This window comes from Leucoraja erinacea, chromosome 5 (genome assembly GCF_028641065.1).
Source record: "Leucoraja erinacea ecotype New England chromosome 5, Leri_hhj_1, whole genome shotgun sequence".
Lineage (NCBI taxonomy): Eukaryota > Metazoa > Chordata > Chondrichthyes > Rajiformes > Rajidae > Leucoraja > Leucoraja erinaceus.
Genome location: NC_073381.1, coordinates 35,921,331 through 35,940,105, shown reverse-complemented (window position 1 = coordinate 35,940,105; position 18,775 = coordinate 35,921,331). Strand labels below are relative to the sequence as shown.

Here is an 18,775-nt window from a genome sequence, read left to right as displayed (position 1 = left end):
AAACAGAGAATTTTGCATGCAGTATCAATTGGATATGTGTTGCCATAATTTTTATTTACCTGATCAAACAGCAGCCTGAGTTGGCGTTCAGACTCTCCTACCCACTTGCTCAGACAATCTGCACCTTTCCGCATGAAAAAAGAAACCTTCTTGTCTCCCACACCACATTCATTCGCCAGGGCTCTAGCCACCAAGGTTTTTCCAGTTCCAGGAGGTCCATAGAATAAACACCCCCTACATCATTGAACAAAAACTGAATTTATAAATGGATTTAATATAATGCTTTAACTTAATTTAATGTGCATAACCTTTAAATTCCCAAATGTGAACATTTCCTATTGAGATACAAGAAGCTGCAGTTGCTGGGATCTTGAGAAAAACAATAAATGGTGGAGGAACTCAGCGGGTGAGGCAGCATCTATGGAGCGAAGGAATGGGTGAAGTTTCGGGTCGAGACCCTTCTTCAGACTAATTTGTGTGTGAGAGGGGGGGGGGGGGGAGAGGGGTTGCGGATAAAAGAAGTGAGGCAGAGGTTCACCTGCACCTCCTCCAACCTCATTTATTGCATCAGAAGAGTCTCGACCCGAAACATCAGCTATTCCTCACTCCATAGATGCTGCCTCACCCACTGAGTTTCTCCAGCAATTTTGTCTACCTTCGATTTTTCCAGCATCTGCAGTTCTTTCTTAAACATAAGTGCTGGAGGATCTCAGCAGGACAGGCAGCATTTGTGAAGGAAATGGACAGAGAACATCTTGGATTTGGGGCCTACTTCAGACTGATTGGGGGGAGTAAACTGGTAGAGAGCAGGACAATGTCTGGCTAGTTACAGATGTATACAGAACACAACTGGGATGGGCCAAAGCCTGGCAAGTTTAGTTTAGAGATAAAGCATGGAAACAGAAAGAGGATAAATGAAATGTAAAGCTAAAGTGAGGCAGATGGGTGGAAGGAGACAGGGTGGGGAATGATGGATGGGTAGAGTGGGGGTGTATAAAATAGAACCGGGGAACGTGGATGGGAGGAGCATAGGAAGGAGGGGAAAGGAGAAGGGTGACTGGTGAGGGGGGATGTGGGATAAATGTGTGCCAACAGGAAGGGGGCAGGGTGTAGTATTACTTGAAATTGGAGAATTCAATGTTCATACTGTTGGGCTGTAAGCTACCCAAATGGAATATGAGGCACTGTTCCTGCAGTTTGCATGTGGCCTTACTCTGGAAATGGAGGCCAAGGCCAGAAATGAGATGGGGAATGGGTGCTGAAATGGTTAGCAAAAAGTTGGTACAAATTTGGGACGGCAACGGATGACCAAGGACGGGTGGAGCCCGTAGTGGCCCATCATTGGCTGTGGAAGAGGTGACAACGAAGATTTATTCATTTCTAACATATAACGTTGGAATTCAGAAGACTTATAGAAACTTACAAAATTCTTAAGGGGTTGGACAGGCTAGATGCAGGAAGATTATTCCCGATGTTGGGGAAGTCCAGAACTAGGGGTCACAGTTTAAGGATAAGAGGGAAGACTTTTAGGACCGAAATGAGGAAATCATTTTTTACACAGAGAGTGGTGAAGCTGTGGAATTCTCTGCCACAGAAGGTAGTTGAGGCCAGTTCATTGGCTATATTTAAGAGGGAGTTAGATGTGGCCCTTGTTTCTCCAGCTAAAGGGATCAGGGGGTATGGAGAGAAGGCAGGGATGGGATACTGAGTTGGATGATCAGCCATGATCATATCAAATGGCGATGCAGACTCGAAGGGCCGAATGGCCTACTCCTGCACCTATTTTCTATGTTTCTATAAAGTACTACCTTGGCGGTTGAATCTTGAATCGTTCAAATACTTCAGGATAAAGTAAAGGAAAAACAACCATTTCCTTAAGCGCTTGAATATGCTGGCTTAACCCTCCAACACTGTCGAACCGCACCTAATAAGACAGTTCATAAAAATTAAATGAGCAATGATGGATCCTCACAAGGCTGATATACACCACTTCACTAAAAGATAAATTGCAAAATATGTTTGAGTTCAGGCTCAATAACAATAACAGAAATAAAATTAGCAGCTACCCAATAATAAATATTGGCTACCTGATATGTATTAAATTATTTTACAGATGCATACCACCAAATTGACTTCATAGATAGAGTGCATTGTTAATTGAAATCAACACATTATATAATAAAAAGTAAAATCAAATTAGTTATGTAAAAAGTTTGATCAACTATTATACAACTCAGGTGCAAAAGTGGCTGAACCATCTCTCAATGCAACAGTACACAAGTGGTTGTTTGCTTGAAAAAGTGTCATGAATGCATCAATAATCTATTAGCAATCATGACAAGGATTCTGTTTACATAGTAAAGAATCTGTGGGTGTGGACAGAAACAAAACTAATGACATCAAGGTTTAAACATTGTAAGGATTGAGAAAGTAAGTCTCAAATGGCATTTAAAGTAACCAAAACCCAGACAACGAGTCCAAGGAAAGGAATAGTATGAATAACCGATTCACATATGTACAGTTAGGGGAACAACAAAAAAAACGTGCATTTACATTGCACTATTATTGCAATAAAAAGATTGTATTAATTTTGTTGGATTAAAAACAAACAAGGCAATTGCTAAAACAAATGCACCACATAACGTTCTGATTACTGAAAACAATTCCACTCAAATCTCCAACATGGAAAGTACAATGGCTGTGTGATAAAGAGCAGTGAAAGTGAAGATTTATAACTTAACAGTTGTTTCAAAAATCCTTTTCTGATAAGTAGCCTAGATGAATAAATAAATTGAATGTTAAAAATGGGTCAGAAGCGGTTATAAATTCCAAAATCTAGGGACAGACTTGAGCTTAAATGTTGATTGCATGGGAGGAGATAGTGTAAAAAATGTGGAATGTCTATCCAACAAAATTGTACAGGGATGCCAAATGCAAAAAATGTGAATAAATGCATAATTGAAGACAGTGGTTGAAACGCGGCAGCAATCTGTCATGGCCTTGTACTTTCTTATGTTGATCAACCATTTTGGTCTTTGAAATGGTCATACATTATCCAGTTATGCCACAAAAAAACTATTACACTGTACTGTGCAGTTTTAAAAAAAAACAAACAGAAACTTACTGATGCATCTAAGTGCATTGGATCTACATCAGCCAGGCTCGCCCCAACTTTCACACGTTCCCTAAGGATTTCACTGGTTAAATCTTCAGTTCTAACGTTCATTGGAAGACACCTGTTCAATAAACATAGGTTACGAATTTGCTGCAAATTTCCAAATTCTACCTAAACATTTCCAGTTTTACTTCACAATAGTTCTCATCTAAATGCCGAATAGAATTTAATATTTGGTTTTGTGTATTACATGGGAACACCCATCAAATATAGCATAGTTCGATACAGCTCAGGAGGAGGAATTCCTGTAGAATCAATACATATTTACATTAAATACACCAGTCCAGGGCTCGAAATTAGCAGTTGCCCGGGTGCCACTGACCGCCCGAAGTACTGCCGGGCAACCTAAACGGCGAGTAATTTTGCCCGGCTTGACACGCAGGTTTGTACCGAAAATAGACACAAAAATCTGGAGTAACTCAGCAGGTCAGGCAGCATCTCTGGAGAAAAGGAACGTGACGTTTCGTGTCGGCGACGGCTGTATTGCGGGGCAAAGATATTAGATGCGGGTTGACGAAGGGTCGGAGCGAATGACGGGTCCCGAACAGCAGCAGCAGCAGTGGCCGCGACAGCGGCTCCATCTCCTCTTCCTGCCTGCTAGCTGCCGTTGCTTGTAAATCCGCTAACGGCGCTTTAAAAACAAACCCTCCCACACGCTGAGGCCGGGAGGAGGGAGGGAGAGGGAGGCCTCGGCGTGTGGGAGGGTTTGTTTTTATCCTGAGGCCCCACCTCTCCATCCCACACTGATGGCATGGCGAATGGCATGTTGGTAGAATTTTTAGGTAGCATGTTTAGGTAGAATTTAGGTAGAATTTGGAAATTTGCGAATGGCATGTTGGCTTTCATAGCAAGAGGATTTGAGTATAGGAGCAGGGAGGTTCTACTGCAGTTGTATAGGGTCTTGGTGAGACCACACCTGGAGTATTGTGTGCAGTTTTGGTCTCCAAATCTGAGGAAGGACATTATTGCCATAGAGGGAGTGCAGAGAAGGTTCACCAGACTGATTCCTGGGATGTCAGGACTGTCTTATGAAGAAAGACTGGATAGACTTGGTTTATACTCTCTAGAGTTTAGGAGATTGAGAGGGAATCTTATAGAAACTTACAAAATTCTTAAGGGGTTGGACAGGCTAGATGCAGGAAGATTGTTTCCGATGTTGGGGAAGTCCAGGACAAGGGGTCACAGCTTAAGGATAAGGGGGAAATCCTTTAAAACCGAGATGAGGAGAACTTTTTTCACACAGAGAGTGGTGAATCTCTGGAACTCTCTGCCACAGAGGGTAGTTGAGGCCAGTTCATTGGCTATATTTAAGAGGGAGTTAGATGTGGCCCTTGTGGCCAAGGGGATCAGAGGGTATGGAGAAAAGGCAGGTACGGGATACTGAGTTGGATGATCAGCCATGATCATATTAAATGGCGGTGCAGGCTCGAAGGGCCGAATGGCCTACTCCTGCACCTAATTTCTATGTTTCTATGATCCCCATTCCCGCCTCTATTCAGTCCTCACTGACATCCCCTGTGCTCCCCTCCCCATCTACCCTCCCCCATCTATTCATCCTGCGCTGATCACCCTATCCACCTCGCATTGATTCTCCTGCCACCCCCCCATCCATCCTACACTGGTCCCCCAATTCATCCTGTACTTACCGCCCTTCCCATCCATCCTGCACTTCTCCTCCATCCATCCTTTACAGATCCCCCATCCATCCTGTACTAATTTACGCATTCATCCCATACTGATCCACCCTCCATTTATCCTGGACCTTCTCCTCATTCATCCTGTAGTGATCTCCCATTCATCCTGCACAGACTCTCCGATCCACACTGTACTGACCCACCCCCCCATTCATCCAACGCTGATCTCCCCCACCCCTCATCCATCCTGTACTGTTCCTCCCCGTCAAGAAGAATGGGGGGAACAGTCTGAAGAAGGGTCTCGACCTGAAACGTTGCCTATTTCCTTCACTCCATAGATGCTGCCTCACCCGCTGAGTTTCTCCAGCACTTTTGGCTACCCCCATCACTAGCGTACTGAACCACCCCCCCCCCCGTCTCAACACCACTGAAATCCCGCGTGCTCTCCCCTCACAATTTTACCTACTCCAACCAACACGTACTAATTCACCTGCCTCAATCCATCCATTCAGCACAGACTGCCTTCTAAACTCCATCCCCCGCTATCTATCCACCCCGCACTGATTCACACACCCCCCTCCCTATTGTGCTGGAAATGTCTTCAGAGCGAACATTGACTATGTTTGATAACGGAATGCAATCAAATGTGTTTTAATTCCCAATGTTATTATTTGTTTTAGTCCATAAAGATGGATTAATTAAATTGTGAACACGTGAAACATTAAAACCGCAGTGTTCGATTGTCACTGCTACATATAACCATATAACAATCACAGCACGGAAACAGGGCATCTCGGCCCATCTAGTCCATGCCGAACACTTACTCTCACCTAGTCCCATCTACTTGCATTCAGACCATAACCCTCCATTCCTTTCCCGTCCATATACCTATCCAATTTATTTTTAAATGATACAAAATGAACCTGCCTTCACCACTTCCACTGGAAGCTCATTCCACACAGCTACCACTCTACGAGTAAAGAAGTTCCCACTCATGTTGCCCCCCAAACTTTTGTCCCTTAATTCTCAAATCAACAGTTGACACGTTATTACAGAATTCATTTTAACGGCAAAACAATTCTCTTAATGTGGAGTTTCAGTGCTGTAGTTATTTAATGAGCAACATTCACGTTGGAATTATCCGGGTTTTACTTCTACAGGCGATCATATACATCACAAATTTGGTCAGGAGATATTTCAGTTGAAATTTTAACGTTAATTCTGAAGTGGGAATGATGGAAACAGCATTTATCAATAATTTTTTTTAAATATGGTGTGTACAAACTGGGTATCTTCATTGCTGTTCACAACACTCACATATAATCCGGTAATGTGGCGTTTTGACACCTTTAAACATATTACCAAAAGAACATTTGCTGCAGTTATGTCCTTTGGCCATCTCTTGTCAGTTAGTGTAAAGTTTAACCTGTCAGATGGGTATAGTCGGTTTTAACAGCTATTATCATAAAATGCCTATAGAAATTTCCTTGCAACCTGTATATTTTGTTGTGGATAAATTATGTGGGAAGTGAGAGTGTTTCTGTACCAATAGCAATAACGACCCATGCTATGGCAATGTCATGGTAATTTTCGGTCCTTCACATAAAACATGCTTGCATCAATCTGTAGTGTGCAAGGTTAAGCATATATGTTACCATGGTCCAGGATTTATTGACACAGGTTGATCATACGCTGAATAATCCAACCACATTTTAGTTTGGAAGTGGAAAGAACTGATTGAAATTGCATTAATTGCAATGTGTAAAAAGAGTTGAGATACTGTCTTATAATTTTGCTGCATGTCATTGTGGGATATATCATGTCTTGATTGGTGAATATGTTTAGTTTGTGACTTTATTTGAAGCAGAAATAATATGTGAATGCTTCATTGAGCATAATTCCGACTGGGAACTACGCACTTCGTCCAAGCACACTATCGCACTTGTTATGCAAACCGTCTTAAATGACCACCTAAACTGTCATTTGGCAACCTAAAAAGCTGCCAAGGTTGCGCGGCTGGCAACAGGGGAAAAAAAGTTAAGTGAGAGCCCTGCAGCCACTCTGCTGTGTCACTTTATTTTATCAACAACTCCACAGGAGGAGATCAGAAGATGCAAGAAACTGCAGATGCTGATTTACAAAAAGAAACACAAAGTGTTGGAGTAACTTAGTAGGTCAGGCAGCATCCCTGGAAGACATGGATAGGTGATATTTCAGATTGGGACTACTTCAAGAAGATGGTATCTTGGCCTTTAGGATCCTTTCCGGTTTTCAAGGGAATAATCCCATTTGACATCAAACCCATCCATATTTACCTGTACTCCTGCAACTTATTCGCACTCCCATATTCCCATCAACCTCCCTTCAATTATTTTTGCCATTACTCTATCCACACTAATTGGCCACTATAATTACCCCTAATTCTGCCAAAATGTTTTTGAGGTATGTCAAGAAACTGGAGCACTCAAAGGAAAGCCACACAGCCATGAAAGGCAGGTGCAAACTGTGTACTGGTAGTATCTCAAGTCAGAATTGAATCTGGGTCCCTGGAGCTACAAAATAGCAATACTAGTGCCCACTACATCACCCCTGACTACAATTAAAATTATAGCTGGTCAGTGAGCAAATAATTGTTCGGCCACACAAACTAAAGCAACTAAAGTAGCAATTCAAATGTTTCAATTCTGGTAATTTCACATGCCACATCACCTAACATTTCTGAAAACTTATATTCACTGACCAAGCTTTTACATTATTAGAAAAAAATGCACAACTGATTTGGATTACAACTTGTCCATTAATAATTGTGTTTAAAAAAACTTAAAACACAGTGGGGGAATCAGTGTGCATAAAACCCGATGAGTTATAATCCAATGCAACTTCAATTTAACCGAGTTGTCATTTTATATCACTTAATTTACACAAAAATACCTATGTTTTTAAAAAAAAAATACAGATCTTCATTACTTTATTTTACCTGTTTCTAGCCCTAGCCATGCTTTTGGACTTTCTTCTTTCAAAACGTTCTTCATCAGATGATGAGGTGGTGTCACTACTATGGATTGCATGTTTTTTTCTTCTTTTGAAACAAATAAAAGTACAAATTAATGTATTTAGTTTCATCTGACTGCATTTTCACACATTCCCAGAAAATACTCCATCTACGTTATTAAATACAAAATTGAAAAATTCGTCAGCTTTCCTGTTTTCCTTACAAAAACTTTAAAAGATAACATTCAATTGTTTAAAGATTCAATACATTTTGTATAATTTTTACCTGATATGGCTTCTTCTTGCAGGAGATCTGAGAGTATCAAATAGTGTGCTTTGTCTTTGTCTTCGATGAACAGGCTCTGAACAAATCAATTCCCACATTTAAACAAATATTAGCTCCGGTGCAAACTTGCCTATATAGACTAAAACAAGTGTTTGAAGCAGTTCATGGTGCAAGCTTACGCAAAATTCCAGAATTTACTGGATAATTCTTCTATAAATAAACATGCCCTTTCAAGAAACTTTTAGATATTTCTAATTAATTTTGATTAGCTCTGTCTTCGTTAACATCAACTAGGTTCCAAAATGAAAATGAAAAATGCCTCAAATAAACACCTCATCATAGACCATTAATGGTACTTCACACTTTTACCTATTGGAGGGGCTTGGTATCTTTGTACAGCTTTCCGCTGTCTCAGGTTATACGGTCTGTCAATTTCTTCGGCCTCTTCTACTTCATCTCCATCTTCCTCCTCCTCCTGAGATTCTATTGAAAAAGAAGATGAAGGTGCATGGTGTTGTCACAACAATTACATTGAAAATGTAATCATCCATTGGTATCACTGAATGTAATTTATTTGCATGTTAATCATGTTATTTATTTCAATCTACAGAATAGGAAAGAGCATATGGTTAACCACAATAAATTCCTACTTTAAATTCTAATTCGCATGTTTAATCATGGATATCATTAAAAATAAACTGTAATCAGGATTCATGAAACAGACACAATGGTTCTACAAAGGAATATGGTTTGCAAAAATCTGAAAGAGGGAATAGAAAGTAGGAAAGTGTGAAATTGTCCACTTTGACAAGGACAATTATAAAAACATATTACCTTAAGGGTGATAAAATAGAGAGCTTGAAATGCAGCGGGATCTGGGTGGCCCAGCAAATAATTCACAGAAGGTTTGCATACTGGTATAGCAAGTAATGAGGAAGCCAAACAAAGTTTATTGCAAGGCAAAGTAAACACAGAAATAAGAATTTAAAAAAATTATATTAGGTAGATTTACTGGACTAATACATGGAACAAGTGGACGGTTTCAGTTTAGTTTGGCTTATTGTTCAACACCTCCGGGCTGCGGGTCTGCGGAGCGGGCGGCGCCGTTTTCAACATCGGGAGCCTGGGAGCTCCAAACCGGCGCGGCCTTGTCGGCTTCGGAAGTCGCGGTCTCCAGCTAGATAGCGGCCGTTCCAGGTGGACCAGCTGCTGAGAGGACTCTCCCGACGCCGGGGCAAGACCACCCGGTGAGAACGGCCATGAACATCGGGCCTCCGTAGAGGCAATTGCGGTGGCCTCAATAGGCCTGACTATGGGGTGAACTTGGGATAGGGACTGGACATTGTGCCTTCCCCCACAGTGGTGTCCATTGTCTGTCTGTAAGGTAATCCTGTTAGTCTTTGTCCAAGATGGCTGCAGTGAAGGGAGAGTGGACGCTGGCGCGCTTTAGCTGCCGCTGCTCTCTCTTCACATTGTGTTTTTGATTTTTGTTTTTGGACTGAATTCTGTTTTTAATTTGTGTTTCTGTAATATCTTTATTATTTATTTTATTCTGTTTATATGTTTATATTTCCTGTTAACCTATGTAAGGTGTCCTTGAGATGTCTGAAAGGCGCCCAATAAATAAAATGTATTATTATTATTATTGTCACGTGCACCGAGGTACAGTGAAAAGCTTTTGTTGCATGCTATCCAGTCAGCAGAAAGACGATACATGATTACAATCGAGCCATTTACAGTGTACGGATACATGACTTAGGATGAAAGTAGGACAGGCCAGATAAATGGAGTTTAGAAGAGTGAGTCACCGAAACAGACAAGACCCCGAGAGAGGATCGTGAGAGGATGGATGGGGAGAAAATATTTCCTTCCGCGGGAATAGCTAGGGACAGTGTTCAAATGAAACGCATTACCAATTTAAGATGAAGATAAGGCATTTTTTTCTCTCAGATGGTTACGAGTATTAGAAATGTTCTTTCTTAAAGGTCAAAGGAGGCAAAATCCTTGAAATTGTTAAAGGCAAAAGTTGATATGTGATTAAAAAAAAAATCCAAGATGGCGGCGCGCAGTCGCAGCGGCCCTTCGGGAGATAGTCGGAGTATTAAAAAGTGAGTGTTGTGTGTTTGATCTAGTCTGTCCAAGATATATGTACTGCAGGAACATGCTCCTAAACATCAGGGCAAACCACGTTGGTAGTACGGGCGCGTTTTGGTGCGATATAGAGCAAATGCGCCGCTATGGACTACTACTACTACTACCGGCTGCAAAGCCAAACATATCGGCCACAGAGCCGAATACAACCGGAGAGAGGAGGCGAGAGGAGAGAGAGAAGGAGGTGGAGACGCAAGCGGTGTGAGAGGAGGCAGAGACGGGGTAAAAGAGCAGGCTCTTACACGAGGCGGAGACGGGGGAAAAGAGCAGGCATTCACGCTAGGCTAACAGCTAACCCCACCCGACCGGCAGTGCCCTCGCTTCTCCTCTCTAATGTCCGCTCCCTGGACAACAAACATGACGAGCTGCGTCTTCTCAAAACAACATACAGGGATATAAGAGACTGCTGTGTGTTTGTTTTCACGGAATCATGGCTCCACGGCAATATCCCGGACTCGGCGATACAGCTGGAGGGAATGACATCGTTCTGTGCGGACAGAGAGGCAGCTAGCTCTGGTAAGAGCCGAGGTGGAGGCCTGTGCTTGTACATAAACAAGAACTGGTATGTGAACGCTACGATAGCCGGTAAACATTGCTCTCCGCTGATAGAATTCCTCATCGTGAAATGTCGGCCTTACTATCTGCCGAGGGAATTCTCCGTTGTTTTTGTTGTGGCTGTATATGTTGCTCCAAGTGCTAATGCAAATTCTAAGGCCAACGAAGCACCGGGAGTTCTGCATGACGCCGTCAGTGAGTTCCAGACCAAATATCCTGACAGCTTTATTGTGGTGGCCGGGGATTTTAATCACACCAGCCTTAAGACTGTGCTCCCAAAATCCAAGCGAATATGTGGATTTTGAGACAAGGGGAGAGAACATCTTGGACTTGGTTTACACCAACACCCCAGAGGCCTATAAGGCAGCCCCACACCCTCACCTGGGCCACTCTGACAACAATTCAGTGTTTTTAACACCAGCCTACAGTGTTTTTAACACCAGGGTCTGGCCACACGGAGCAGCCTCAGCACTGCAGGATTGCTTCCTGCACACTGACTGGGATGTGTTCAGGACAGCAGCATCCTATGATAACCTCATCAACATCAAGGAGTACGCAGAGACTAACAAGCTACATTGCTAAGTGCACCGAGGATGTCACTGTCATTAAAACCTTCGCTGCACGTGGAAATGAAAAGCCATGGATGACAGCAGAGGTGCGCTCGCTGCTGAGGGCCCGTGATGCAGCCTACAGAGCCGGTAACACAGTCACTCTTCGATCTACCAGGACTGCACTGGAAAAGGAATCAGGGCAGCGAAACGTGCCTATGCAGGGAAAATCCAGGGACACCTCTGTGACACAGGAGACACCAGGAGGATGTGGAAGGGAATCCAAACACTGACGGGGTACAAGGCAAGGCAGCAGGTAACTGACACTGACACTTCTCTTCCAGATAAACTGAACAAGTTCTTTGCATGTTTTGATGCAGCAAAACCACACCCAAGGGGAGAGCCAGCCCCTGCTTACAAACCGACCAGCCAGTCCTGACCATAGACTCAATGGACACACGGAGAATCCTGTCTAAGGTCAACCCGTGGAAAGCAGTCGGACCCGACAACATCCCAGGACGTGTGCTCAAGGAATGTGCTGAGGAGTTAACAGATGTGCTAACAGACATCTTCAACATCTCCCTTAGTCAAGCCATTGTCCCCACATGCCTCAAAACCTCCACAATAATCCCAATAGCAAAGAAACCAGTTGTTGCCTGCCTAAATGACTGTCGCCCTGACCCCAATAATAATGAAGTGCTTTGAACGCCTGGTGAAACCCCACATTACTGCCAGCCTCCCCTCATCGTTAGACCCACTCCAGTTCGCCTATCGCCCCAACTGTTCTACAGAAGATGCCATCTCTACCACGCTGCACACAGTACTCACTCTTCTGGAAAACAGAAACACCTACGCCAGAATCCTGTACACTGACTTCAGCTCAGCTTTTAATACCATCATCCCACAGAGACTTGTGGAGAAACTAACCCTGCTGGGCCTCAACACCACCCTGTGTCACTGGATCTTGGACTTTCTGACAGAGAGACCGCAGTCAGTCCATGTTGGCAAGAACACTTCAGGCTCGATCATGCTGAGCACCAGCTCCCCTCAAGGCTGTGTGCTCAGCCCGCTGTTGTTCACACTGCTCACACATGACTGTGCTGCCAGATTCAGGGACAATAAGATCATTCGCGGATGACAGTGGTGGGACTCATCAGCGGAGATGACGAATCAATGTACAGGGAGGAAGTAAAACAACTAGTGGACTGGTGCGGCAACAACAATTTAGCATTAAATGTCGACAAAACAAAGGAGATGATTGTCGACTTCAAGAGGGTGCAGCCAAAACACACACCCCTCAACATCAGTGGCACCACAGTGGAGAGAATGGAGAGCATAAAGTTCCTCGGAGTGCAAATCACAGACAGTCTCACCTGCATCAAAGCTCGGACTACCTGACTGCTAAACAGCTTCCTGCCACAGGCTGTGAGGCTGCTAAACAGTCACTCTGTACTCGCAGTCACCTGATTCTGCGGCTTTGCACTGACATTTTAATAACTCTGGCACTGGCCACTCAAATCAGTTGCCCTGGACATTTTAATGATTGTTTTTACTGTATTTTAATGTTGCTGTGTTACCTGCTTTTAACTATTTATACTGTTTCATCAGGGACTGGATTGTTTTTACTGTTATTATGTGTGAAATGTTTTCAGTTTTATGTGCGATGCTCTGGTATTCCCTGGGAAACGTCTTCTCATTTTGCACTGTACAACTGTTGCTTTGCAAGATGACAATAAAGGTTGATTGATTGATTGATTGATTGCAAAGGGCGAAAGATTATCACCGTTAAACAAGAATGAAGAGACGAGGTTACAATCAGATTAGCCATGATTTTATTCAATGGTAGAGCTGTCTTGATGGGTCAAAAAGCCCATTGCTCCTGACTCATTGATATATCCAAATGTACACATGTCATTTGCAACCATGGGGCTGCAATTAAATTTAGTGTTATGAAAATACTTAATCTCTTGGGAAATCACAAAAGAGACCTGCACATTTCAGGATTAAAATCCGTTTAAGAGAGCCATTGGGAGAAGATTGAGCAAAGGTTATTTACCCTTTCTAGCATTCCAAGACACTTAAGAGTGTCAACCAGAGCGGTATTTTTTTAAATTGGGATGCGAGTGAGAATAGTGATTCAATGAGTGAAAAGAATGAGATTTTCACATCATTTTGATTTAAAGAATGGAATCTATCAAATTAGCATAATGAAAACAGGTAAAGTATACCTTCACTTCCTTCTTCTTCCTCTTCCTCCTCCTCCTCTTCATCTCCCTCACTTGTTTCCTCTGCATGAATAGGCATCCCATACATATTTCTTCTTAAAGGTTTTCTTTTCCTCTTCACACGAGAGTACATATCCATGTTTTCCTATGATTAAAGAACAAATGTATCCAAAATTAAACATTGAAGTTCATTACAGTTCAGATGTCAACATAGCCCAATGAGAAAATACTTCAAGCTCCCAATAGCCAAGTAGAAATTAATGACTGCTGGAATAAGCACACATCTATTATCCTTATAACTATAAAACTGTGTGTGTGTGTGTGTGTGTGTGTGTGTGTGTGTGTGTGTGTGTGTGTGTGTGTGTGTGTGTGTGTGTGTGTGTGTGTGTGTGTGTGTGTGTGTGTGTGTGTGTGTGTGTGTGTGTGTGTGTGTGTGTGTGTGTGTGTGTGTGTGTGTGTGTGTGTGTGTGTGTGTGTGTGTGTGTGTGTGTGTGTGTATGTGTGTGTCCCCCCCCCCCCCCCCCCACGACGCTCGTTGAGGGAACGGGACCCAACGGGTCCCACTTGCTCTAATAAACAAAAACTCTACAAAATGTGTCATTCATTACTATTACAATTAAAATGTTGACAAGTTAGACTAGTTATCTAGAAAGCTTTAAAACATTGAACACACCAATATAATTTTTTTCGACACAGATATTGCATTTCCAACTACCTATTTCTGATATGCTCTTGGTGAAATGTTTTAATTAGTTAAATACATTTTTATTCATTATGAAGGTAACAATACATCAAGTATATCGAGGCAGCATTTTGATCAATCGGTTCAATTACAATTACAAACCAGCATGTATCTATGCAATGGTATAAATAAAGAAGAAACATTAATTCTGAGACAAAGACAGTCATGCACAGTCATGTAAAATGATCTGTTCTCGGTTTGGCCCTGCTCCGTGCTCAGTATCAGCAAACTATTGATCCACAGAGCTGAATGCAGTTTTGCAATTCACCAACGTGTACTTTTAGGAGAGAATCTTTCTATTCATTGTAAATATTATTTTTCTCTTCTTTGAGACCAACAACACAAAGTCAACTGCAATCCCTTCTACATCCCCTGCTGAATGAACTAACTCAGCAAACTAGAATCAAACCTCATACGGTTTAACACATCAGATTGTGTATTTAATATTAAAGCATCATTAGAACAATGTAAAATTAATTTTAACTATTTGTTGAAAATATTGCAACTTGCCATATAACATTCAATGTGATATCTTCACATGGTTAGTATACAATTACAAAATGAACGTGTAAAGCAGAAATTCCAAACACAACAGAAAAGTTTGGTTAAATCCTGTTACAAGGGAACAGGTTCAAGGAACTGACTAGCAGAACAGAAAAAGGGTCACTCGTCTGTTTAGTTGCAAATCAGTTTTATTGGCAAGAGAGGACAAAAACAATACTCGTCTCGGTCTGCGCGGGGTCTAGTTTTACAGCAGCACACCTCTCTCTTTCTCTCTCTCTCTGCCACCGTCCGCAGTGCTGATCGCGACTCAGCCTGTCGGTGACCCCTCTCATACATGAACACATCAGATTTATTGGCAAGAGAACAAAAATAATACTTTTCTTGGTATGCGCAGGGTCCATTTTACAGCAGCACACGTCTCTCTCAGACAGCGCTGCCGGTTTGGCGCGCAAAGGTTTAAACTGAGTACTGTCAGCTTAACACATGGGAATTTAAACAAAGGGCAGTCTACTGCAGCGCGATGGGTTCTAAATATGGCACGAACGGCTGCAACGCTGTGGGGTTTAAATATAGCACTACCAGCCATGGCGCTAAGGGTTTTAAACATAGCGCTATGGGTCACAGGCTGTTCGGGAAAATTCTCGTGTAACATTCCACTCCTGGAACAGTCTGGTTACTGTCACATCCAGCCCGCAGGCGTTGACCTCGTTACATCCCGCCCACAGGCTGTAGTAAAGTCCACGCGGTCGTGATGCCAATCCGCACATACAACATTGTAATATTAATGACAACAAGATTGTCCCAATGGTCAGCGAAGTTGGTGATGTTCTCTTTTACCCCACTCAGGGTCAAACCAGTCACCGAGTCTGTATGACCACACATGCTAGAAATTAACTTGTTTTGTTGGAGATCCTAAACCATAATGCCATCATCAATACTACCAGAGATAATCTGATCATGTGTCATTAAACATTGCTGTCAGTACTTGGTCCGTGTTTTGAAACATATGGATTGCAGCCTTCTTCCGAATGACACATGGCTTCACTGTTTTGTCGTTGCTTCCTGTACAGACCAACTGTGGTCCCCGTCGGGCTGGATAACCTTAATTCACAAAGGATGTGTGACCTTTAAAATGTTGTCTATTGATGCCAAGGCGACAAGCGGCTGCAGCTTGTTCTACATCACACATCTCATTTGCTATTTCTTTTTACCCAACATTTTCTATTCTATTCATAAGATCCTGCCGACTATGCCAATTATTACAAGGGAACAGGTTCAAGGATCTGACTAGTAGAACAGAAAAAGGCTCACTCATCTGTTTATTTGCAAATCAGTTTTATTGGCAAGAGGACAAAAACAATATTTGTCTCGGTCAGCGCGGGGTCCAGTTATACAGCAGCACACACCTCTCTCTGTCTTCGTCCGCGGCGCTGATCGTGACTCAGCCCGTCGGTGAACTCCTCTCGGACATGAACACATCACATTTATTGGCAAGAGAGAGAACAAAAATAATACGTCTTGGTATGCGCGGGGTACATATTACAGCAGCACACGTCTCTCTCTCTCTCTCTCTCTTTCTGCCTTCTGCCTTCATCTGCAGTGACTCAGCCCGTCGGTGAACGTCTCTCGAACATGAACTTGAACTAACTTCCGGCTCACCAGCGCCTGCATTTATACAGTTAAGAAATCAGGTGTTGAAATAGCCGCCGGTTAGTCCTGGCCAATAGCGCTGCTCCCAAATTCAAACTATAACAAATAGCAGGGGACTGCATCCCAGCTAGGCCCCCCCCCACCCCGGGACCAAAGCACTATCAGCCGCAGACTGATACAGTCTGCAATACACAGCGCTACAGACTTGGCGTGCAAATCAATCCACACTGCGCTACGGACTTGGCGCATAAAGGTAATACACACAAAGCTGCCGGTTTGGTGTGCAAAGGTTTAAACAGAGTGCAGTTGGCTTAAGCGTGGGAATTTAAACAGAGATGTCGGCTGCAGCGCAATGGGTTCTAAATATAGCGCTACCCGCTGCAGCCCAATGGGCTTTAAACATAGCGCTATGGGTCACAGACTGTACCCCCCCTCCTCGCGGCCTACCAACTGGATTGGCGCGGCCTTTCCTGCCGGAGACCAGACCAAAGCTTCAGCAGCGGTGCAGCACTGGATTCACCGCGGAGCGGGCGATGCCTTACCTGGATCGCCGTTTGAAGCTCCGGAGTGTTGGGCCTGCTGCTTCAACATCGTGGAGCTGTGGTTTGCTGAGCTTCCAGCGTGGGCGGCGCTGACTTCAACATCGCGGTGTCCTGGGATTCCTTTGCCAGCGTGAATCTCTGCCCAGCTCGGCCTGTGGACTTCGGGACCCGCGGTCTCCGGTAGGAAGTGGCCGATTCGGAAGTCCAAGCCGCTGAGAATGTTCTCCCGTTCCGACGTCGGAGTTCCATCATCCGGCGAGCATGCCTGAACATCGGGCCGCCCGTAACGGCGACAACGAGGGGATCGGGAGCCCCCCCGACCATGGGTGAACAACAGCAGACAACAGCGGAGGTTGACTGCACTTTGATGCCTTTCTTCACAGTGGATAACTTTGATTCCGCTGTGTGGGGATGTCTATGTTAAAGCCTATCGTGTTCTGTGTTCTTTTGTATTTGTATGGCTGTATGGTGACCACACATTTTACTGTACCAATTGGTACGTGACAAATAAATGTCTCTTGTCTTGTCTCTTGTCTCTGTTCGGGAAAATTCTCCTATTACAAATTTTCTGTATTGTTAAGACAATGGTAGATAGATGACCCTTCCAATTTGCTGAAGAGGCATTTAAATTTGAGTTTGATTTTCTTCAGTTCATAGACTGCTGCAATTTTTTAATTATTTTGTGTCATTGTTTTCGGAGTTCAAATAACACAAAATCTTGCACATTTATTCAAACAAAATTAGCTTGAAAATTAACCTAAAAGGTCTAGTAACCTAAAAGGAACAATAAATCAGTTTAAAGCAATATATGCATTCATAGAGATCTGTATTTATAGATAGAAAGCAATCTCCATTCTGCTCTCATCTGTTTTAGATATTCAAAGACATTAAACTAGTCAACATTTTAAATGATGCTTGTGGATTTTAATAGAGAGCCATGTCTTCAGACTAATCAGTTTCCCAATTCATGAACAACAATAACACTCACAAACTCTGTATCCGTCCACATTCTGAGACGCTCAACTTCCCCAGGTCTTCTGTTTTGCCTAATGTTACTTGTGATGTTGTCCATTTCTTGCAAAACAGCTTCTGCAGTACTAGATCAATGAAATACAAAATTAAATAATAATTAATGATTTTTGAAAAGTGATTATTTTTATTATGCACACAATAAAATTATCATAATAGCCTGGGATTCAGCCACACCATACAGCAAATAAGTCTCGAGTACCAAAACTTCTTAGGCAAAGTTAGATACAAGTTCAGATTTTGGATCCTGCAGTTAACATGCTTCAATGTTGACATTGTATCATTTACAAAATCAAAAACTAAGAGGGTCAGGCAAGACAGCATGAACCCAAACAGCTGTAAACATGTTACTAAATTAATACAGGTGCACAACCTTTTATCCGAAGATCCAAATAACGAAAACCTCCGAATAGCGGCCATTTTTTCGGTCCTTGAAGAAAGGTCCTTGAAAACGTTCACCGAGGGCGGCCCGCAGAGGTGACAGCGGAACCTCCGGTCGGTCCTCGAGGAAAGGGGAACTAAATCCCCATTCATAAAAGAGACGTTGAGGGTATATTGCGCGGGAGGGTTAATAATTGACAATATGCTGTTACCTGCCCACTGAGTTAAAAAGTTCCCATGGTAGACTCACGATACACAGTGTATCGTGAGTCTTGCATGGGAACTTTTTAACTCAGCGTGCAGGCAGCAGCAGATTGTCGCTCCCTTCAGTTTCACCCCACCTACACCCCTCTGCTTCCCAG

At 43.0% G+C, this 18,775-nt stretch overlaps 1 protein-coding gene across 4 annotated transcripts in view; it reads right to left on the bottom strand.

The window, feature by feature from the left end:
- Positions 1–18,775, bottom strand: part of atad2b (ATPase family AAA domain containing 2B) — a 143,725-nt gene that overhangs the window by 68,445 nt on the left and 56,505 nt on the right. For 3 of the 4 annotated variants that reach the window (XM_055635372.1, XM_055635373.1, XM_055635369.1), the window contains exons 5-12: positions 17,992–18,100; positions 13,569–13,710; positions 8,456–8,569; positions 8,087–8,162; positions 7,787–7,888; positions 3,125–3,236; positions 1,809–1,924; positions 60–234 (exon numbers count right to left, since the gene is read on the bottom strand). In XM_055635372.1, the coding sequence (XP_055491347.1) occupies positions 60–234; positions 1,809–1,924; positions 3,125–3,236; positions 7,787–7,888; positions 8,087–8,162; positions 8,456–8,569; positions 13,569–13,710; positions 17,992–18,100 (946 nt within the window). The remainder of the gene's footprint in view (positions 1–59; positions 235–1,808; positions 1,925–3,124; positions 3,237–7,786; positions 7,889–8,086; positions 8,163–8,455; positions 8,570–13,568; positions 13,711–17,991; positions 18,101–18,775) is intronic. The other variant, XM_055635370.1, reaches the window with a different exon arrangement.